Source organism: Lontra canadensis, unplaced genomic scaffold, assembly GCF_010015895.1.
Source record: "Lontra canadensis isolate GAN:19392208 unplaced genomic scaffold, GSC_riverotter_1.0 scaffold3, whole genome shotgun sequence".
NCBI classification, from domain to species: Eukaryota; Metazoa; Chordata; class Mammalia; order Carnivora; family Mustelidae; genus Lontra; species Lontra canadensis.
In genome coordinates this window covers 5,032,843-5,056,474 of record NW_022630997.1, presented here as the reverse complement: position 1 = coordinate 5,056,474, position 23,632 = coordinate 5,032,843, and the positions used below count along the sequence as shown (strand labels likewise).

Here is a 23,632-nt window from a genome sequence, read left to right as displayed (position 1 = left end):
GAAGCAGGCTCCCTGCTGAGCAGAGAGCCCGATGTGGGGCTCGATCCCAGGACTCTGAGATCATGACCTGAGCCGAAGGCAGAGGCTTTAACCCACTGAGCCACCCAGGCGCCCTAAAAATTTCTTCTTAATTTCCTGTTTAACCCATTCTTTATTTAGTAGGATGTTCTTTAACCTCTATGTATTTGTGGTCTTTCCAAATTTTTTTGTGTGGTTGACTTCAAGTTTCATAGCATTGTGGTCAGAAAATATGTCATGGTATGATCTCAGTCTTTTTGTACTTATTAAGGCCTGATTTGTGACCCAGTATGTGATGTATTCTGGAGAATGTCCATGTGTACTTGAAAAGAACGTATATTCTGCTGCTTTAGGATGAAATGCTCTGAATATATCTGATAAGTCCATCTGGTCCAGTGTGTCATTCAAAGGCCTTATTTCCTTGTTGCTTTTCTGCTTAAATGACCTGTCCATTGCTAAGTGGAATGTTAAAGTCCCCTACTATTATTGTATTATGATCAATGAGTTTTTTTATGTTTGTTATTAATTGATTTATATATTTGGGTGCTCCCAAGTGGAGGCATAAATATTTACAACTGTTAGATCTTCTTGTTGGATAGACTCCTTTACTAAGATATTTGCTCTTCTTCATCTCTTGTTATATTCTTTGTTTTAAAATCGAGTTCATCTGTTATAAGTATGGCTACTCTCGCTTTCTTTTGATGTCCATTAGCATGATAAATAGTTCTCCATCCTCTCTCTTTCAACCTGCAGGTATCTTTAGGTTTAAAATGTGTCTCCTGTAGGCAGCGTATAGATGGGTCTTGTTTTTGTTTTTTTGTTGTTTTATCCAATCTGATACCTATGTCTTTTGATTGGAGCATTTACATCATTTACATCAGAGTGATAACTGATAGGTATTTACATCAGAGTGATTATTGATATAAATTTAGTGCCATTGTATTACCTGTTAAGTCATCATTTCTGGAGACTTTTTTCTGTTCCTAGAAGTCTTTGCTGATTTTAATCTTTTTTCCTACTCAGAGAGTCCCCTAATATTTTTTTCCTGGCCAGTTTAGTGTCATGAATTTTGTTACTTTTTGTTTTCTGGGAAACTCTTTATCATTTCTTCTATTCTGAATGACAGCTTTGCTGGATAAAGTATTCTTGGTTGCATATTTTCCCATTCAGCATATTGCATATATCATGCCACTTCTGTCTGGCCTGTCAAGTTTCTGTGGCTAGATCTGTTGCTAACCTGATTTGTCCTCCCTTGCACATGAGGTATTTCTTTTCCCTTGCTGCTTTTAGGACTTTTTTCTTATTAGTATTTTGCAAATTTTACTGTGATATGTCTTTGCATTGTCCTGCTTTTGTTGAATTTGATGGGCATTATCTGTGCTTTCGGGATTTGGATGTCTGTTTTTTTTTCCCCCCAGATCAGGGAAGTTTTCAACTATAATTTGTTCAAATAAACCTTTCCCCGTTTCCCTCTCTTCTTCTAGGATTCCTATGATATGAATAATATCTCCCCTCATGTGTTCCAGGCATTCCTCAGCCTTCACCCTGTCTGTGTCCCAGCCATCTGCCCATCTGTCAGCACAGTGCACCTGTGTTTTATCTCAGGGTTGCTGGCTGAGTTTTCAATCTCCAAACTTTAGGGACCCAATGTGGTGTGGATCCACGCTGGTCCTCTGGGGGAGGGTCTCATCATACTTTGGCTGGTGCTGGTTTGCCCCAGAAGGGTAGTCATAGGAATGCACAACAGCTTGAAGTTTATGGTAACACTCACCAAAATTTATCATCCAGGTTAGCTGCCCTCAGTAAGTGTCTCTACCCTTATGCTATGGAATGGGGCAACACAATATGGGAACTGTTGGCTCTTTTGTTTCCCAAAATGCAGAGCAACCTCTTCCAGATGCACTCCAAGAGTGGGGAAACAGCTCTCCCAGTATATCCTCTGATCATGAAGCTTCTTCCTGGCCTCTGCCCTTCTTCTTCGTATGAGAACTGCTGTACCCACCAGGCTCCACTCTGTCCACAGTGCGTGTTGGTTTTGGTCAGCAAACCTTGAGATGGCGAATGAAAGGATTGATTACTTCCAACACTTAGTAGGAGAAAGGAAAGGCCTGGGGATCAAGCACTCTATTGGTGAAAGTCCTTGAGCCAAGCTCTGTCTAGGCTTTCATTATGAATTTAATTAATACACACATGCAAGGCAAGGAGTTCTTGAAGCACATGACCACTACAGGTGCCTGTATTTTAAACATCTACTCCTGGGAAGAGAATCTTGAGCTGCAGTAAGAATCTGTCTGTCTACTTTCAGCCTTGAAACTTCAAAGGAGGCCTAGTGTTCTGGGCACTCCTCCTTTGCCTTTCAATTAATTTCATCCAGGGAATATATACAAGTCAGGTTTTATCTATCCAGGCACTGTGAATCCCAAGTGTGGACTTCTAAAACTTCAGTCTTTGAACTCCTCTGGTTATAAAAATGCAGAATAATCAGCCCCTCTTGTTTTCCCAGTCATTGGTTTTGGTAAGTGTTTTTCTTGTGTGACCCTTTGTGTGCTGCTCTTTGTCTGTCTGTCTGTCTGTCTCTCTCTCTCTCCCTTTCTTCTCTCCATGATCAGGGCTCCCTCTCCTCTGTAGCCCATGATTCTTTTCTTCTCCCAATTCACTTCTCCACACCTCTTATTTTCCACGCTGTGGTCTCTTTTCTCCCTCTAGTTGTGCAGTTTGTTCTCTCAATCCTCAGATCAATTTCTTGGATGTTCAGAATTATTTAGTATTTATCTAGGTGTGTTTGAGGGATGAGGCAAGCATAAGTTCCTCCTCCTAATCCACCATCTTAACTCCCACCTAACAGTCACTTCTTAAACAAGACTCAAAAGATTAACCATATGGGAAAATATGATAAATTGTACTATATTAAGATCTAAGAATTCTTTTCATAAAAAACATTGAAAGCATGAGCAAGGAAAGTTACAGAATTGAAGATACTTACAGTACTACCTGACAAAGCCCTTTATCCAGAATTGATTTTTTTTATAAGACTACACAAACAAAAAATGGCCAAGATAGGTGAACATCACAAAAATGAATATTTAAAAGACCAATAAACATCTGAAAGGTTGTTTAATCTCTTTGGTCTTTAGGGAAATGCAAATGAAAACCGCAAAATGATACCACTAATCTCCCATGAGCATGTCTAAAATGAAAAAAAAAGTTAATTTTAAATGTTAGCAAGGATGTAGAGCAAATGGAAATCTCATATATTGGTTTTTGAGAGCCTAAAAGGTATAAACACTTTGAAAACATTTTGGAAATATCTGTTAAAGTTGAACAAATGTATACCCGATGATTCCAGAATCGTATGTGTAGGCCGTGGCGGGTAAACTGAAGTCTGCTGCCCAATTTAGCCTGTGGCTTGTTTCTACATAGCCTGCGAACAAGAGTGATTTCACATTTTTAAAACTGAAAAGGAGGAGGAGAAAGAGTGGGGAAGGGAGGAAAGTAGGAGGGAAGGAAATTAAGGAAGGGAAGAATCTTTGACAGTCCTTATGTGCCCACAGTGTCTAAAAACACTTACTATTTGGTCCTTTACAGAAAATGTTTGCTGATCCCTGGTTTAGGCCCAATAACCCAACAGGAAGCATAGTTATGTTCATTTACAGGACATGCCTAGGGATGTTCATAGCAGCACCATTTTAATATCTCCAACCTAGAACTCATCCAAATGTTCATCAACAGTTGGATGATTAAAGAAGTTGATATTATGCACAACAGAACATATAGCATGAGTATGATTAACCTATAATTGTATGGAACAATATGGTGGCTCTCCCATACACAGTGTGGAGAGAAGGAAACCAGACATAAACAAGACACTGACTCAGTTTACCTAATGTTCAAAAACAGGCAAATCTGTTTTATGGTATTATATAGGTCAGGAAAGTGGTAACTTTTGGTGCACAGCAACTAGTGACTGGAAGGGGGTACAAAGGTATTATTTTATTTCTAAGAAGTTTTCTTGGATTATATTTTTCAATAGATTCTCCATTTCTGACCCTCTTTATTTCTCTCTGAATCACCTTATCGCTTTCTTGGTTGTTTTTCTGCCTTGCTTTTAATGCCTCATTAAATTGTGAAGGTTGTCTATTTTTCTATTTTGGATGTCTTATAATTCAGTGTCCATTTCGGAGCTTGTTTTCATTTCCTTCCATAGTTCAGTCAACTCTTTTTTCATTTCTTCCTCTTTTATGTCCATTTCTATTCTTAATTGAATTTCTGATTTAAGGTAGTTTTAAAAAAACTCTTCAAATGTTGTTAACTATATTTATTGCTTAGAAAATTGTCATAATTTCCTGCTCCATGGTTATATTTTTCAGGGGAATTTTCATCAGTTAAGCTATGTCCTATCTGGTTTCTTGATTTTATTGTTATTTTTCTGATTTTGGGGGAATAACTGTGTAGTGTCATTTTTTTTTTTCTTCCCATTTTTGGCATTGGTGTATTTGTAAGATTTCAGGTTTTATGGTCTCTCTTTTGTGAGAACAGCAAAGTTGTGGTGGCCAAGATAAGGACTGTGTGGCCTCTGAATTTGTGGCTTTCTTTTTTGTCTTGCAGGAATTTAACTTCCAATTAATTTCTTTATCACTTAACCACCTGGTCCTAAAAGGCACCTTTCTTACTTCCCACATTTTTTCTCCATAATCAAGAGCAGTTCTTCAAATTATCCACACTTCTAAGTCATCTTCTTTGTTTCTTGGGAGACATAGTCCTAGGCAGCCTACATTGTTTTCAGTTATCAAAAAGTTCTACAGTGTTTCCTCATGCTGGAACAAATGGGATTTTAAAGACATAATTTTCTAATGATTTTCTATTTTATTTTATTATTGTTATTTTAAAAAGGTTTATTTATGAGAGAGAGAAAGAGCATGTGTGCACAGAGTGGGAGGAGGGGCTAAATAAAAGGAAGAGAGAATCTTAAACAGACTCTATGCTGAGTGCAGAGCCTGACATGGGGCTCAATCCCACAACCCCAAGATCATGACCTGAGCCAAAAACCAAGAATTGGATGCTTAACTGACTGCACCTCCCAGGTGCCCCTAATTTGCTATTTTATAGAAATACATTTTATTTTACTATATAGTATCCCTGTACTAAGTGACATTGGTGATTTCTTCTGTTCATCCTGGTACATTTCTTATAGATTCCTTAGGATTTTTTCTAACGTTGCTTTTCAATAAACAGAGTTATTTTTCCTTTCTGAATCATGCATGTTATTTTTGTTCTTTCCCTATTGCTCTGTCAAGACCTACTGTGCAACATGGTATTGAATTAGTGAGAGTGTACATTAGTCTTAAATGGAGAGTATTTAGCCTTTAACCTTTAAGTAAAATGTTAACTGTTGGTTTTTCATAAATGTCCTTACAGATTGAAGAACTTCCCTTCTGTTCCTAGTTAGTTGAGGTTTTGTTTTATTTGTTTGTTTTGTTTTGTTTGTTTATTTGTTTGTTTTAAATCATGGCCAGATGTGTAATTCTTCCAAAGACATGTGTCTATTGAGCTGATCGTATAATTATTTTTTGTCTTAGTTAATATCATTAATTCATTCATTGTTTGGTTTTCAAATGCCAAACCAATCTTGCATTTTGGGATAGACTCCACTTATGATGTAGTATCCTTTTAGTATATTGCTGGGTTCAATTTGTTTAAATCTTGCTAAGTATTTTTGGATTTATATTGTTGAGAATATTTGCCTGTAGTTATCTTAGGGTCTGGTTTGGTATCATTCTCAAGAGTTGGGAAATACTTTTTCCTCTTCCATTTTCTGGGAGAGTTTATGTAAAATTGGCATTATTTCTTAAATATTTGGTGGAATTTACTATGAAGACATCTGGCCTGGAGTTTTCTTTGGGAGAGAGATTTTAACTACAAATTCTTTTTTTTTTTTTTTTTTAAGTAGGTATGAAGCTATTCATAGGTTCACTAACTTTTCTTGAAGGAGTTTAGTAGTTTGCGTCTTTCGAGGAATTTATTTCATTTAAGATGTTACTGACAGATATTCATAATAATTGCTATTATCCTTTTCTCTAAAGGATCTTTAGTGATAACCTCTCCTTAATTCTAAATATTGATAATCTGTGTTTTCTCTCTTGAGCAGTCTGTCTGGAGGTTTGTCAGTTTTCATTGATCCTAGAAATAGCTTTTCATTGTATTGATTTTCCTCTATTGTCCATTTGATATTTCATTAATTTCTGCTCTTAATTTTTCCTTCATTTTGCCTGTTTATAGTTTAATTTGCTTTTTTTCTAGTTACATAAGGTTGAAACTTAAATAACTAAGTTGATAATTTTTTTCTAATATAAGCCTTTGATGTTATAAATGTTCCTCTAGAAACTACATTTCAGTAGTGGTTTTATGATACACTCTTTCCATATTTTTACTTTAAGCTATCTGTGTTGTATTTTTAGTATGTTTTTTTATAGATAACACATTGTTAGGCTCTTTTTAATACAATTTGATAGTATATGCCATTAAATTAATGTGTTTGGGTTTTTTAAAGTAAATGTTTCATCAATATGGTTGACTTAAATTTCCATCTGGTTACTTATTTTCTCTTTTTCCCATCTGTTCTTTGTATCTGTTTACCTCCTTTTTTTGCCTTCCTTTGAATTGATTGAGCATATTTTATGCTTCATTTTATTGGCCTATTGACTATATTACCTTCTTTTGCTTGCTCTTGGATTTCTATTAATCTTTAACTTGACACAGTCTATATTTAAGTGATATTATAACTTCACAGTAGTGTAAGAGCCTTATTACTTTTAAATATGTTATAAATCACATAGTGTACTTTTATTAATTTTGCTTTAATGGCAAGTTATCTTTTAAATTTTTTTTAAATAAAAAAAAAATTTTTATCACCAAGCAGAAATGGAGTAACAGTGAGTAGGGTAACCAGCTATCCTGGAATGTGTCCAGGACTGAGGGCTTCCTTGAGATGTGGGACTTTCAGTACAAACACCAGTATAGTCCTGAGAAAACTGGGATGACTGGTTACTCTAAAAATAACCCAATTTAATTGCCCCTACTTGAAACAATTAAGAAATGGGACAAAATGAAAAACACTTCTTGAGACATTGGACAGGCAGCCAAAGTAAATGATCCCTCAGAAACAGGAAAGGATTCAGGTGAACCTTACCACTATCCCCAGTTAGTGCTGGAAGAATGTTTGCATGAGGTGCTGCAGTCAGGGGACACAAGTAGAGTCTGGTTATCCTGTGTTGGAAAAATGGAACTGGGAATCTGGGGAGTGGAGGACAAGGTGCCTGTCTGTTCAAAGAAGAGAGTTGAGCAGAGAGAGAGAATTGTGGAAAACTGCAGAAGGATATCCTCTGAATATTCAGCTAAAAAATAAGTACAACATTGTAGAAAACTACTTGAGTTCTGCAGGAAGAATTACTTGAGTGGAATAAAAGGAATAACAAATAGCACACAGGACTGGGAATTGCCTGGGCATTATTCATTGGACATCTTGTAGAGTACTTTAGAAGAATTTGCTTTACTTAATATGGCAAAATTTTCACTAGACTAGATGTTGCAATTGTCTTGTGTAACATGGCCAGAGGATCAAACTGTCTTCAGTTAACATAGCCAAATTCCAGAACAAAGCTAAACAATATAGGAATACAAAAAGTTTCCAGCATCCAAAATGTAATATTTAAGATTTACTATGTCTGGCTTTCAATAAAAAAATTAGCATATATGCAAAGAATAGGAAAACCTTGACCCCTACTGGAAAAGAAAAAACAATCAATAGAAACCAACCTAGAAATTAAATAGATGTGAAGAGTAGACAAGGCTTTTGAAACAATGATTATGAAGGTATTTCAATATTAAAAATTAAACTTTTGAGCATGTTAAGTAGAGTCACAGAAATAAAAGAAAACAAAAAAACCAAGTAGAATTTACAGAGATGAAATATATTCTAAGATGAAAAATGAATGGGCTTAATATCAGATTAGACACTGTAAAAGTAAAGATTGGTATACTCTCAAAGACAAATAGGAAGTACTCTAATGAAGCACAGAAGGAAGAATAACTGAAGCAAAATGAACAGCACATCAATGAGCTGTGGGGCATGAGGCCTCGTATTTTTGTGATTGGATACTCTGAATGAGGGGAGAGAGAAAGGGCTTAGAAAAATCAGAAAAAAAAAAAAATAATGGCAAATTTTTTTCTAAATTGGATGAAACCCGAAAATCCAAAGAGGCAGGAATGTCAATAAATGTTAAGTACAAGAAACATGAGGATATCTATATCAATTCCCATAATAATTAAATTGTTTAAAGCCAGTGATAAAAAGATAAAAGCAGCCCAGAGAGAAATAAGGCTCAGTATGAACAGAGAAACAAAGATAAGTTTGAACCAGGTTTCTTAGCAGAAAAAATTAAAGCCAGAAAACAGTGGAGCAACAGAAATGCAGCATCTTTAAAATAGCAAAAGAAAAAAACTTGAAATTCTTTACTTAATGATATATATATATATATTTTAAAATAAGGGTTAAAAAAGACTCTTTCAAAGTTCTAAAAACTCTAAAATTCATTACCAGTGGACCTGCTATATAAGAAGTGTTAAGAAATCTTAAGTCCTTCATTCAGAAGAATAATTTCCATATATAAATCTGATCTACACAAAGGAATGAAGAACAAAAGACATGGTAGCACCGTGAGTAAAGAATTTTTTCCCCTAAAACTTCCATATTTAAAAAAGGCAATTAGTGTTTTAAGGCAAAAATGACAAGAGTGTATTCTGAGTTTAATTTTTATGTGGAAATATACCAACAATACCTCAAAGGCCAAGGAAAGAATATTGGAAGTCTACTGTTGTAAGATTTTTTTTTTTAAACAATATGTGAAGTGGCAAATCTTGAACTTAATTTGTAGATGTATATTCTAAACCCTAAAGAACTACTGAAATAACACAGAGTCATAGCCAAGGAAGTAGATAAAATAACCCAAATGAAGGCAAGATAAGGGAAAAAGAGCCATGTAGAACAGATGGGACAAATAGTACACTAATGGCAAATGATAGATTTAACCTCAGCTATTTCAATAATCATGTTAAATGTAAATGATATACTCACCATAATAAAAAGTCTGAGATTTTCATATTAGCTAAAAGCAAGACCCAATACCCTACCTCTAAGAAACCCATTTAAAATACAAAGATACATTTTAAAAGTGATAGCATGGAAAGAGATAAACTATGCTAACACAAGTCAAGAGAAAGCTGAATTGGTGTCATTGATATAAGAGATACAGATTTTAGAGCAAAAAATATTACCTAGAATAAAGAGGATCACTTCATAAAGATAAATAGGTGAATTCATCAAGAGGACATAATATTCCTGAACATTTCTACCTAACAGTAAACATTCAAAATAGGTGAAGGTTCAACAGTGTATGATAAGGCTTCTCTTTTGATTTCCAGAGATACTGTAGGTTACCACTTTCTACTTAGAGATAAGTAGCTGCCATCACGTCAGTTTGTTCGTTTTTCTCCACTGCTCTATTTTGGGGAATGTATTAGTTTTCTTTTGCAGCATGACAAATTACCACAGACTTAGAGGCCTAAACAGTACACAATTATAGCTTGGAATTATAGCTCTTGGATGTGGCCTGGTTGGCTTCTCTGCTCAAGGTCTCAGAGGCTGAAATCAAGGTGTCAGGCTGAGTCTTTGGAAGCTCTGGAGAAGAATGTGCTTCCAAACTTATTCAGATTTTTGTCAAAATTCAGTTCTTGCAGTTGTATAACTAAGTGCCCGTTTTTTCACCGGCTGTCAATACTAAACCACTTCAGCTCCTGAAGTATGCTCACATTCTTTCCCACATGTCCCCCTCCATCACTAAAACTAGCAATATCATCTCAAAAGCTCACATGGAATCTCTTACTTCCAGTAGAGACCAATCCCTTTTAAAGGATCTTTTGGTTGGATTCAATCAGAATGAGTTTCCTTTCTTAAAGTCAGCTTTGCCATGTAATATAACTGAATCACCAGATTAAGTTGATGACCCTTCTATCACATATACAAGTTCCTACCACATTGAAGAGGAGGCCATTAGTATTTGATTTAAAAACTGAGTACTGTAACCTAGTTTTATTGACACCAAAGATTAACCACCATAGCGTACAATTTACCCATTTAAAAGTATATAACTCAATGAGATTTTAGTATAATCAGAATTATGCAGCTATCACCACCATCAATTTAAAAGAAATTTTACCATCCCCAGAAGAAAACTTATACTTATCGGCAGTCACTATTAAGCCCCACTTACCCTTGTCAGCTATGGGCAATCTTTATATCTTTAATGGATTTATGTATCCATTATGTATCTCTAATCTTTATATCTCTATAGATTTATGTATTTTGGACATTTAAGTAAATTGAATCATAGTGGTAGTCTGTTGAGACTGGTTTCTTTCACATTTCATAATGTTTTCAAATTTGATCCATGTTGCAGCATATAGCAGCACTTTATTTCTTTATATTACCAAATAATGTTCAATTTTATTAATATACCACTATTTATTTATTCAGTTATCACCTGACGGACATTTGGGTCTTTACAATTTGAGGTCTTTTGGATAATGCTTCTATAAACATGCATGTAAGAATTTATGTGTGGACCTATTTTCATCACTTTTGAAATGATGTATCTTTACTAGATACAATTACTTTGGGTCAAGCAGCGACTACATCAAACCTTTTGAGGAACTACCAAACTGTTTCAGCTGCTGCTGTGTTATTTTATATTCCCACTGACAGTTCACAAGGGGTTCTGATTACTCTAGATATTTACCAACACTGGTTATTTCATGTCATTTTGATTATAGTTATCTTGGTTTGTGTGAGGTAGTATCTCATTGCAGTTATGATATATAGTTTCTAAGTGGATATGGTGTTGAGCATCTTTTCATGTGCCTATTGGCTTTTTCCACTCTTTTTCAGAGAAATGTCCATAATATTCTTTGCCCATTATTTAATTGGGGTATTTGTCTTCTTATTATGGAATTGTAAGAGTTCTTTATATACTGTAGATATAAGTCCTTTATCAAAGATTGATCTGCAAATATATTTTCTACTCTATGGATTGTCCTGTCATTTTCTTGATAATGTACTCTGTTGCACACACACACACAAATGTTTTTGAAGATTTTATTTATGTATTTGACAGAAAAAGAGAGAGTGAGCACAAGCAGGGAGAGTGGCGCAAAAGGGAGAGGGAGAAGCAGGCTTCCTGTTGGAGCAAGGAGCCTGATGCAGGGCTTGATCCCAAGACCCGGGAATCATGACCTGAGCCAAAGGCAGACAGTTAACTGACTGAGCCACCCAGGCACCCTTGTTGCACAAAAATTTTAAATTTTGATGATGGCCTATCTGGTTCTTTTCTTTTTTTTTTCCATTTGGTGTATTATCTGGAAAACCATGCGTAATATAAGATACCAAAGATTTACTCCTATGTTTTTTTCTAAGAATTTAATAGTTTTAGCTATTACATTTAGGTTTTTTATCTATTTTGAGTTAATTTTTGTGTGTGATATGAGATATGGATCCAACCTAATTCTTGAACCTTTGTTTATCCAGGTATCCAAGCACCATTTGTTGAAAGACTACTTTTTTCCCCCATTGAATTTATTTTTTATTTTGTTTTATTTTTCATCTTTTAAAATGGTGTTTTACTCACTTTTGTATTTTCCATTTCTCTCCTTTTTATGTTCATGTTTTTTTCTATATTCTTGAACATATAAAGCTTATTTATTTATTTATTTATTTATAGAAAGAGCAAGAGACTGGGAGTAAGGACAAAAGAAGAGGGAGAGAGAATTTTAAGCAGACTCCATGCCTAGCGCAGAGCTGATGTGGGGCTTGTTCTGAAGGCCCTGAGAGCATGACCTGAGCTGAAATCAGGAGTAGACACTTACCTGACCCAGCTACTTAGGCACCCCACTAAAGCATACTTTCAATAGCTGTTTTAAAAATCATTCTGTGCTCATTCCATCATGTGTGATGTTTTCTTATTTGTTCTATTGATTTTTTTTTTGTTTGTTTTACTGATGAAGGAGCAGATGTTCCAGCTTGGTTATTTTTTTGTGGTATTCTAGTCATTGTGCATTTTTGGAGTTTTATTATATAGTTTTGTTCTATTTCGTTTAGTGTGTTGTACTTTATTCTGGCATGCAGTTACGTTATTTAGAATCTGTATGATCATTTCAAGAATTGTTTTTAAGTTTTTTTTTTTTTTTTTTTTTTTTAAAGGTCCTGTACATAGCAGTCCTAAGTTCAGGGCTAATTTATATCCACTGCTAAGTCATTGTCTTTCTGTGGTGTCTATAGAGTAGTCTTTGTATTAAGGGGTCTCCACTCTAGTTGGAATACAAAGTATTCCAGTCCTTTGTGAGCTACTGGCATTGTTTGACTTACTGTTTTCTGGTGGTACTTTCTCTAACTTCGTGGAGTTTCACACTCTGTGTCCAGTCATTATGCAGCCAAAGATTTAAGAAAACTCCTCAGTAGATTGATATGTATAGCTCTCTTTCCTCTCATGTTTTTTCCCCAAATTCTAGCCACTGTGGCCTCCTCAATCTTTGATCTTTGCTTTCTCAGCTAAATGACTCTCTGGCCTTTGTTTGGCTTTGCCTCCCTGGGCTGCTTCCTTAAATCTGTCTCCAGGTAACAAGTCAGGGGAGTCATAGGCCCACATTTCCATTTTTCTCAGATGCCATTCTTGAGCTGCCTGTTATTTGAAAGTAGTCGTTTCATATATTCTGTTTCGTGTTTGTTGTTTACAAGTGGAGGTCAATTCTTAGAGTGGTTAATGCCTTATTGGCAGAAGTGGAAGTTTTCTGTCTGTTTTTATCTACAATAATGAATCTCTTGTAAACAACATATAGGTCTTGCCTTTTATTTGTTGTTTTGTTTTTTAAATCTAGTCTGACAATCTCTGCCTTTTATCAGAGTGTTTAGTCAATTTAGATTTAATATAATACTGGTATAATTGAGTTTTAGTTCTACCATCATGGTATTTATTTTTAAAATTTCTTTTATTTTTTCTTCTGTTGTTGATTCTTCCTTTTGCCTTTTTTGGATTAATTGAGTGTTTTTAAAGTCCATTTTTATCACTTTTATTGGATTTTTAGCTATACTTCTTTTGTGTTTTTTTTAGTGACTGCTGTAGTGATTGTAATAGTCATCTTTATCTTATCACAGTCTACCTTGAATCAATATTATACTACTTCATGTATAAGGTAAGAATATTACAATAGTGTAATTCCATTTGCTCTTTTTCTGTCCTTTGTGTAATTATTGCCGTATATTTTACTTCTGTATATGTTATTAACCACACAATGCATTATTAGTTTTTGCTTTAAACAGATGATTTTCTTATAAAGAAATCATGACAAGAAAAAAATCCTTTTACTAACCCATGTAGTGTTCATTTTCTGTGATCTTCATTTTTTCCTATAGATCTGAATTTACTTCTGTTATATTTCTTTAGCTTGATGAATTTTATTTAACATTTATAAAAATACTGTTTCTCAATTGTAGCTATAAATGATGTTTGCTTTCATATACCTGAGAAATGTTTTTATTGTATACTTGCATGTCTTTACAGTTGAAGGATATTTTTATTGGAAATAGCATTCTAAGTTGACAGATACATTTTTTCCCTCCAATAATTTGAAGATGTAATTTCCTTTTCTTCTGGCTCCTACTGCTTCTCTTAAGAATTCCTTTATCAGTTTTATTGTTTATTTTTTGAAAGTAGTATTTTTTTTTTTAATCTCCGGCTGGCTTTTTAAAATAGATTTTTTCTTTGTTTTTGAATATCAGCAGTTTTAATATGATGTACCTAAGGATCAGTTTTATTTGTTATTGTGATTGTGAATTATATGGTTTATTTACCCTGTAGCTTGATTTTTTTCATCATTTTTGTACAATTTTCTGCCATTATCTCTTCAAATATTGCATCTGTCCCATCATGTCACTCTGTCTTCTATTTCTAGGACTTTGCTTTACTTGTGTTAGGCTTTTTCATTATGTCCATATTTTTTCTTACTGTTCTTTGTATTTTATATTCTTGCATCTCCTTTGATCTGTGTCTCAATTCATTGATTCTTCCTATACATGTTTCTAGTTTTCTGTTAAACTTATGTTTCAGTTATTACTATTTAACATAGTACCCCAAGCTCACAGTATTAAAGCAGTTTTATTCATGATTTTGCATCATCTCTTTTCTTGTTGAATTCTGCTAGGCAGTTCTTCTTTTAGTCTCCCTTAAATTGCTGAATTGGTTGATTGATTAATTGATTTTTTAATGTGACTGCAGTTATCTGGCTTTCTGATTTGCTTTGACTGGTCTCAAAATGTTTCCCTCACATGTCTAGTACTTTGAGCTGGCTGGTTGGTCTAGGGGTCCTCTGCTATGGATGACTTTTTTCTGCTGTCCTATCATCCTCCCGTTTATAAACTGTGCTCTATACATGTTATTTTTAGCATTCTAAGGAGAGAGCAGAGTATGTATGCCTCTTGAGGCCTAAGCTTAGAATTTGTATACCATCACTTCTTATTCTGTTTTTTTGAGAAGTCTTGATGCCAATCCACGTTCAAAGAATGGGAAAAAAAAAATCCCACTTTTTTGGTGAGAGCAAGGATAAAATAATGTTATGTACAACCTTCGTAATGGGAAGAATTCAACCAGTTCAACCTAGATATGGGAAGAATTTGTGTCAATTATTTTTCAGCTCATCTACTTAGCTCTAAGATTTTTGTATGTTTGTTGATTGATGTATAATTCATATGGCGTAAAATCCTCCATGTTAAAATATATAATTCAGTGGTTTGCAGAATAATTGGTAGGTTTGTAACTATCACCAGAATATAGTTCCAGTAAATTTAGGTACCCCAAAATAAAACCCCATACCCTTTAATAGTCCTTTCCTAGTCTTCTTTCTCTTGGAACCCAAAAACTACTGATATACTTTATTTATGAATTTGTTTATTCTGGACATTTAAATATGGTGTAAATGTACTGTTTTTAGAATATTCCCTTGATACTTAATATAGTCTTTTGAGAATTATTGTAAAATTATGTAAGAAATAGCAAAGAGGATCATAGGGGAGGGGAGGGAAAACTGAATGGGAAGAAATCAGAGAAGGAGACAAACCACAAGAAACTCTTGACTCCAGGAAATAAACTGAGGCTTGCTGGAGGGAGGTGGCTGTGGGGATGGGGTAGCTGGGTGATAGGCATTAAGGAGGGCACATGCGGTAATGAGCACTGGGAATTATGTGCAACTGAAGAATCATTGAACTCTACCTCTGAAACTAATAATACACTACGTGTTGGCTAATTGAATTTAAATAAAAAATAAATAAAAGACAATCCCAGCATCAAAAATTATAAAATACATAGAAGTAAACTTAGTCAATGAGACAAAGACTTGTAAAAAAAAATTAAAAAATAAAACTGTATTATAACAGAAAAAGAAGTGCTTATTCATATTAGAGAGCAGAGTGGGGGAGAGGCAGAGGGAAAGAGAGAATCCCAAGCAGACTCCACACTGAGTGTGGAGCCTGACTGTGGGCTTGATCCCATGACCCTGAGATCATGACCTAAGCTGAAAGTGAGAGTTGGTCACTTAACCATCTGAGCCACACTGGTGCCCTGACTTCAGTTCTTTTAAATTTTTTGAGGTCCATTTTATGACCCGGTATGTAGTGTATCGATGGAGAAGGTTTTAGGTGTACTTTAAAAGAATGTATATTCTGCTGCTCTTATGTGGATTCTTCTCTTTGTGTTTGCTTGGTCTAGTTGGTTTATAGTGTTCAAGTCTTCTCTCCCTTGCCAATCTAATGTCTAGTTGTTATATTCTTGTTGAAAGTGCTAAAGCCTCCAACTATTTTGTTGAATTGTGTATTTATATTTTCATTTCTATGTTTCTTCATGCATTTTGAGGATCTGTTAGTAGGTGCATGTGTATTTATACTTTTAATATGTTCTTCATGAATTGATCTTTATTGTTACACAATGTCCCTCTTTATCTCTAGGAAAATTTTTAAAAGTCTATCTGAAATTTGTAGCACTACTGCAACTTTCTTATGGTTGCTGTTTGTATGTTAATATCTTTTTTCATTCACTCACTTTCAATATATTTGCATCTTTAGGTGTGTCTCCTATACACAGTACACAATTAGATCTTATTTTTAATCCAGTCTATCTCTTCATGTTTTTTGTACTTAGAATTATACTTCTTCAATGTGTCGATAACATTTTTTTTTTTTATCAAATTAGGGTAGTTTTCAGAATTTCAAGTAAAATTTAGCCTCACCTACTCTCTCTCATCCTTTCAACACTCCCATTACTTGTAGGCCTGAGTACTTCATGGTTTCCCACATTTATCTGAGATTTTGTTCACTCTTCTTCATTCTTTTTTCTCTGTACATACATAGTTTCTATTGACCTATTAATTCTTTCTTCTGTCATTATTAATCTACTGTTGAGTCCCTCTAGTGTATTTTTTATTTTAGTTATTAAACTATTCTACTAATTCATTTTTCATTCACTTTAAAAAAATTTTTTTTACGGGGCGCCTGGGTGGCTCAGTGGGTTAAGCCGCTGCCTTCAGCTCAGGTCATGATCTCAGGGTCCTGGGATCGAGTCCCGCATTGGGCTCTCTGCTCAGCAAGAAGCCTGCTTGCTTCCCTCTCTCTCTCTGCCTGACTCTCCGTCTACTTGTGATCTCTGTCTGTCAAATAAATAAATAAAATCTTTAAAAAAAAAAAAAAATTTTTTTTACTGTTGTTCTCTATTTGATCAGATATTGTCATCATACCCACTTTTACTTCTTTTATTCTTTGTCTTTAATTCTTTTGAATATTTTCATGTCTTCTAATTGTCCTGTGAGTCCAGTTCTTGGGCTATCAATTCTCATTTTTATTATCTCTCCCTTTCTTTCTTCTGAGTCTTCTTTTTGATGCTTTGTAAGTTTTCTCTTTGAGGTTTAACCCTGTGTTTTTGTTTATTTGCTTGTCCCCCACTCTCCCATAAGTCAGAGGTTTGCAAAGCAATGCCTGAAGGCCAGACCTTGCCTATTTTTATAAGTGGAGTTTTACTGGAATGCAGATATGCTCAACTGTTATGTACTGTGTATGGTTGCTTTTGCACTATAATGCTCTATAATGGCAGAGGTGAGGAACTGTGATAGAAATTATATCATCAGCAAAGCCTAAAATACTTACCATCTAGCCCTTTACAGAAAAACAGATTTTCTCACTGTGTATTCTGTGTTGTATTTGTTTGAGTTTTTAGAAGTATTTTTAGAGGCCATTTAAACCTGATTTTGCAAAGTGTATGAGGCTTTTCTTGATTACAGAACAGATTTTACATCAATGTTTGATGTTAGAGTTTCTGTACCATGTGAACAATGTGAATTTCTTCCAGTAGATATGTCTGGCATAGGCTTTAAGTTCTCACAAGTGGACTTGTGATGTGCTTTTCTCCCCAACAGATAGGGGCTGCAAGAGGAGGCTTCAAGCCTTATAAGTATGGTTTAGTTTTGCTGTCTTCCTTGAGGATGCCAGAGATCATAACACCTGGCCATGTTGGGTTTTCAAACTCATGTCTCCTTATTCTTGTTTGTCCATTCTATATATAGCGAAATTCTGTTACTAGCTCAAGATTCTCTTTAACATTCTTGTTTTGAATCCTAGCTCTGATTTCTAGCATCTGATAATCCCTTTTGTTTTAAGATAGGGTATGTGTTAAAAAATGTTTTGAGTAAATTTTCTGTGTATACATTTTTTGAATTTTATTGAGAATGTCAAGCAGATATTTTTAAATGTTTTACATCTGTTTTAGAGAGCACATAGTTTTCAAAACTATGTACCTTATTTGCATATCAAATGCTGAGTTTTCCATAATATTTTTTTTCTTTCTTTTTCTTTCTTTCCTTTTTACATATTTGTATATATAGATAAGGAACCATCTGGGCTAGTTTTAAAATTTAGACAAAACAGTATGGATGGCTTCTTTTTAGCTTTATTCATGTTCCTCAGCCAGGTTGTTATTAGAACCTTTCTAGTAACAATGTATCCTGGAAGAACTATTAGATACAAGCTTCTATTACTCTTTGCTTTAGCACCCCAATGCTAGTGGGAATAAAACATAAGCATAGGTTTATAGTGTATCTTTTTCTTGTCTGTGTTTGCTACAGCCATTATGTCTGGGTTCCACTTTGTGTAGCATGCTTTCTCTTTTGCCATTGTTGCCATGCTAGTTACAGGCTAGGACAATGACCATCCCCACCCCCCTGCCTTTTTCCCCCCCGCCTTGGAAATTTTGTCTGCAGTCAGATCTAAATCGTACCAACTTTTCAAGTAGTATATTCATTACCTTAAACATTACACTTACCTGTATCACACTTTCCATGAGCTTTATGGCATCAAGCCAATAATATGCTTTGTGATTGCCCTATGGCTCAGAAATGTCTTCCGAACTTCTCATTTTCAGGAAGAGACAGTGAGTGGCATTATACCAGGGATCCTCTTTTAATTTCCAGAGGTATTGTAGTTTACTACCTTGTAGTTTAATTTGTGTCATTGTCACCATACCCAAATTCCTGTAGTTGCTGGTAAGTTTCCTTTTATTTTAGTGGTGAGCTAACAGGAGGATATTAGATGTGATTGCTGAATTTAGACATCTTATTCAGAAGTTAAAAGCATTTGTTTTTCTGGTGGAAATATGTCACCAGGAGATTCATAAAATACATATATAGTAACCCATTTCTTACTTTAACTTTTTCAGGTAATGCTTTACATGTAGTGGGCACTCAATAAACTTGTTTTTACCTGACTGAATTAATTAGTAGTATCAATAATAAAGTTTCTATGAAACAACAACTTACACTTTTAAACAAATATTAAAAAAAATCAAAGTTCTTAACATTATTATTTTTATAGAACTAATATGAATTTGCTATAGAAAATTGATGATGCAAAAAAAACTTACTAAACTAAGATAACTTATATTAACTTTTGATAGGCATACTTATACATTTTATTTTATTTTTTTAAACTTTGTTTTTACTTTAATTTTTTTATTTAAATTCAATTAATTAACATACAATATATTATTTGTTTCAGGAATACAGGTCTGTGATTCATCAGTCTTATATGATACCCAGTGCTCATTATAACATATACCCTCCCCAATGATCACCCAGTTACCCCATCCCCCTACTCCCTCCCCTCCAGCCTCTCTCAGTTTGTTTCCTAAGATTAAGAGTCTTTTATGGTTTGTCTCCCAATTTTCATTTCTTTAAAGATTTACTTATTTATTTTAAAGAGAGAGAGAGCTCTCAAGAGAGTGAATAGGGGGAGGGCCAGAAGGGGAGGGAGGAAGAAGGAGAGAAGGAGACTACCGCTGAGCATGCAGCCTGATGCTGGGCTAGATCTCCAGATTTTAAGATCATGACCTGAGCTGAAATCAAGAGTCATTCAGATGCTTAACCAACTGAGCCACGCAGGCATCCCATACTGATACATTTTAAAACAAAATTGTTGTCATTCTAAATATCATGTTTTGTACCTTGATTTCACTTAAATTATCATGAGCATTTTTCCTTGTTATAAATTTCTTCCTCATTGTTTCATAGTGTAATATAAAATATGAAAACTATAATTTTCCTCAGTTTTATAGAGGATGATGAAGATTATTTAGCATTTCCCCATGATGACTTTATGTTATTTCTATACTGTCTTATAGTGGAGTTATGCTCTGAAAATTTCTATAAAGTATAGGTGTTCAGTTTTTACTATTCTTGCCTGTGTCTTTACCTTTTGATGTTAGTTAGCTCTTGTGGATGACCCTATGTTACTCTCTCAGGATCTCCCTCTCTCACTTTCGAATTTTCTACATACAATAGCTATGGTATTTAATGTCTGGTCTTTTGATTCAAACTTTCTGTTTATGTGTTTATTTCTGCTGTTGAGTAGCTGTGTGACTTTGGATGGGTGCTTAACCCAGGCTTCCTTCATGTGGTGCATAAACAATGAATCTTGGAACACTGAAAAAATTAAAAAAAAAAAAAGTCTTAGAAATGGCCCCAATGTAATACCTCCCATATAGAATTATTGTGAGGATTAAATGATATAATTTAGGTCTACCACCTGGTATACTATCTGGCAATTGAGTAGTATTTATTTATTTTAAAAGCGATGCAATATGTACACTGACCAATCAGAATAGATGCTGGCCACAACAATTGGGATTGATGGAATATTGGCTTCCCTGGCTACAGTAAGAGGAAGCTCAATTAAGTGCTATCTTAGTTGTAATAATGATGAAAATGATTATGAGGGTGGCAATGATGATGGTGTTTGGACAAGCAGTTACAAAATTAATTACTTTAATTACCTTAATAAACCATAACAAAATTAAGTCATTATGTTTCAAATAGGCACAAAAGGCATGAGCTTTCATATATGAACTTTATCTCTAATCTGAAATTCTGTTGTAAAATTAATACCAGAACTTTTTAAATCTTATGAACACATAAAAAAGTCTTATGCTTTAAATGTGATTCTGTGTAGTTCACATTCAAATAGAATTTTGACGAAGCTTTGAAGCTTTTCTTATCCAAAGAAGATAAGAAGATAATTTGTTTTTATGCAAATTAATTTAGAAGTGCTATTTTTATTAATCATACACAGAGTTTTTTGAAGTAAGGGCCTATAGCTGCACAATTTTTTATATTTATTGATCATTTGTTATTATGTGTAAATATAATTAAGATGCAATTTAACATTCTTTATTAAAGATATTATTCATTCTTGTGTGTATATAACTTAATAGATAAATATTCATGTGAATCTTTAAGTAATGTGTTAAAAAAAGTATTCCTTTTTGGGGCCCCTGGGTGGTTCAGTCACTTAAGTGTCTGACTCTTGATTTTGTCTCAGGTCATGATATCAGGGTCGTGAGATCAGGCCCTGTATTGGGCTCTGTGCTGGGCATGGAGCCTGCTTAAGATTCTCCCCCCTTCCCTCTGCCCCTCACCCCTGCTCATGCACGTGCTCTCTCTCATAGCTATGTTATGTTTTACTTTATCTCTTTCCCCTATATTTTATAGAACATACAACAAAATTTCAACACAATTTATTGTATATATTGTCCTGCATTTATATTTTGAATCACATATGTTTTACATAAAAAATAAAACTTGGGAAATGTCCTTTGGCCTTTGCTACCATTTAAATTTGTAAAACAAATTCTTTGTCTTGATAAGTGTTATACTTGCTGTGGTTTCATAGATGTTTATGATATTTTTTACTCTTTTCTTTAGCTTGCCAGTGTAATGGACATAGCACGTGCATCAATAACAATGTGTGTGAACAGTGTAAAAATCTTACCACAGGAAAGCAGTGTCAAGACTGTATGCCAGGTTATTATGGGGATCCAACTAATGGAGGACAGTGCACAGGTAAGTATATTTTCTTTTACTTCAGTATATTTTTATTACAGAAAAGAAAATCGAGGAAGATACGTATCTTGTGGAAAATATATTTTATAAAAGAAAATTTTTTCCATTAAGTTCCAGTATTTTTAGAAGGTAGTATTTACTCAGTCGGGGTGATGTGAATTATAACAATTCTGTGAAACACTTTACAAAGTTCTTATTGCAAAATTAATACATGTTTATTATAGGAAATTTAGCAATGTCATGTTTATCCATTCATCTTTTAATGGACTCTGAGTTGCTTCCACCTATTGGTATTGTGAGTAATGCTGCGATGAACATGGGCCTGCGGATACTTGTTTAGGTTCCCGTGTCTTTTCATGTAGTTATTGGCCGTTTGTAGATCTGTGGAAAAGTGTCTGTTAAGCCCTTTGACATTTTTTATTTGGGTTGTTTGATGTTGTTGTTGAATTATAAGGTTTTTTTTTTTAATATATTCTATATTATTTATATATATAAAATATATATAATATATATTTTATATATTCTAGATACATACATACATACATTACCAGATACATAATTTGCAAATATTTTCTCCCATTCTGTAGGTTGCCTTTTAATTTTCTTTATAGTGTCCTTTGAAACACAAAAGTTTCCAAGTTTGATGAAGTCCAGTTTACTTATTTATTTTTTTGTTGCTTGTATTTTTGGTGCTTATCTAAGGATCCACTGCCAAATGCAATGTCATGAGGATTACCAAAGTATTAATTTTTTGCCAACATAGGCAAAAGAAACATTTGAATAACTATATTAGCTATAAAATGTTTTAAATTAGAATGTAAGTTTTATCATTCCAATAGATATAAGTGCTTTTAGAAATATGTTCCCCTTTGGGGATGTTATGTCTCTTCTAGGTTTAAGACTAAGTTCAGTTATTCCATATTCATTTTTGTTGCTGACATTACACATCTGGCAAGCTGAGGCATAATGCAATGGAAAATTAAAGGGGATGAAAGATAAATGCCTATCTTATTCAGTACTGCACATTCTCTGGTAGTTTATGAAGCTAATTCCTTGTAGTTTCATTGTTTCCTAAAGTTGGCAAGATATTATTTTGCTGTGTGTGACTTTTCTATGGTGATGTAATATATGAAAGTCATTTTTATTTCGTAGGGCCACATTACCTATCTAACTAATCAACAGTATGTCACATCTGGCGAATTATTTTTAATGCAGCTGTAGCTAAAATAAATTTATTAAAAATAAGAAGTATAAATTTACCGATATTTCTTTATTTTTAGTTCACCTTTTTGAGAAAAGTTCACTTTTCATTAGTAGATGCATTTATTAAGATTCAAAGTCTGCTGATATTAAGGGAAAGAAAGAAGTCGATTTATATTTGAATGGTGAAGTTTTAGAGGTACTGAAGATTCAGAGATTATTTTTTAAATTCAGTCTACTAAAGTCAATTTAACATTGTTGCCGATATTAATGAATGTACTTGTAGATTTTCCTCAGATTATTTTTAGACTATGGCATATTCATAGCTATTCTTTTAATATAATTAACTATTAAAAGTGGTTTATTAGAAACTGTCAGAGGGTGCCTGGGTTGCTCAGTCAGTTAAGCGTCTGACTATTTTGGCTCAGGTCATGATCTTGGAGTGGTGAAATTGAGTCCTGTGTCAAGCTCTCATCACAGAGTCTGCCTGAGATTCTTTTTCTCCCTCTGCCCCTTCCCCTGCTTTCTCTCTCTCTCAAATAAATAAATAAATCTTAAAAATAAACAAAAACTTGTCAGAATGGCTAAAATTAACAACAGGGATAATCACAGATGTTGGCAAGGATGCCAAAAAGGGGAACCCTCTTACATTGTTGGTGAGTACACAAAATGGTGCAGCCACTCTGAAAAAAAGTATGGAGTTTCCTCAGAAAGTTAAAAATGGAACTACCCTATGATCTAGCAATTGCACTACTAGGTATTTACCTAAATGATACAAAAACACTGAATTGAAGGGACACATGCACCCCAATGTTTATAGCAACATTATCAACAATAGTTAAATTGTAAAAAAAAGCTCAAATGTTTTCAACTGATGAATGGA

General features: G+C 34.1%; 1 protein-coding gene across 1 annotated transcript in view; it reads left to right on the top strand.

The window, feature by feature from the left end:
- ATRNL1 (attractin like 1) overlaps nt 1-23,632 on the top strand; it is a 794,045-nt gene that overhangs the window by 187,764 nt on the left and 582,649 nt on the right. The window contains exon 19 of the mRNA XM_032878996.1: nt 21,412-21,549. Coding sequence (XP_032734887.1) covers nt 21,412-21,549 — 138 coding nt within the window. The remainder of the gene's footprint in view (nt 1-21,411; nt 21,550-23,632) is intronic.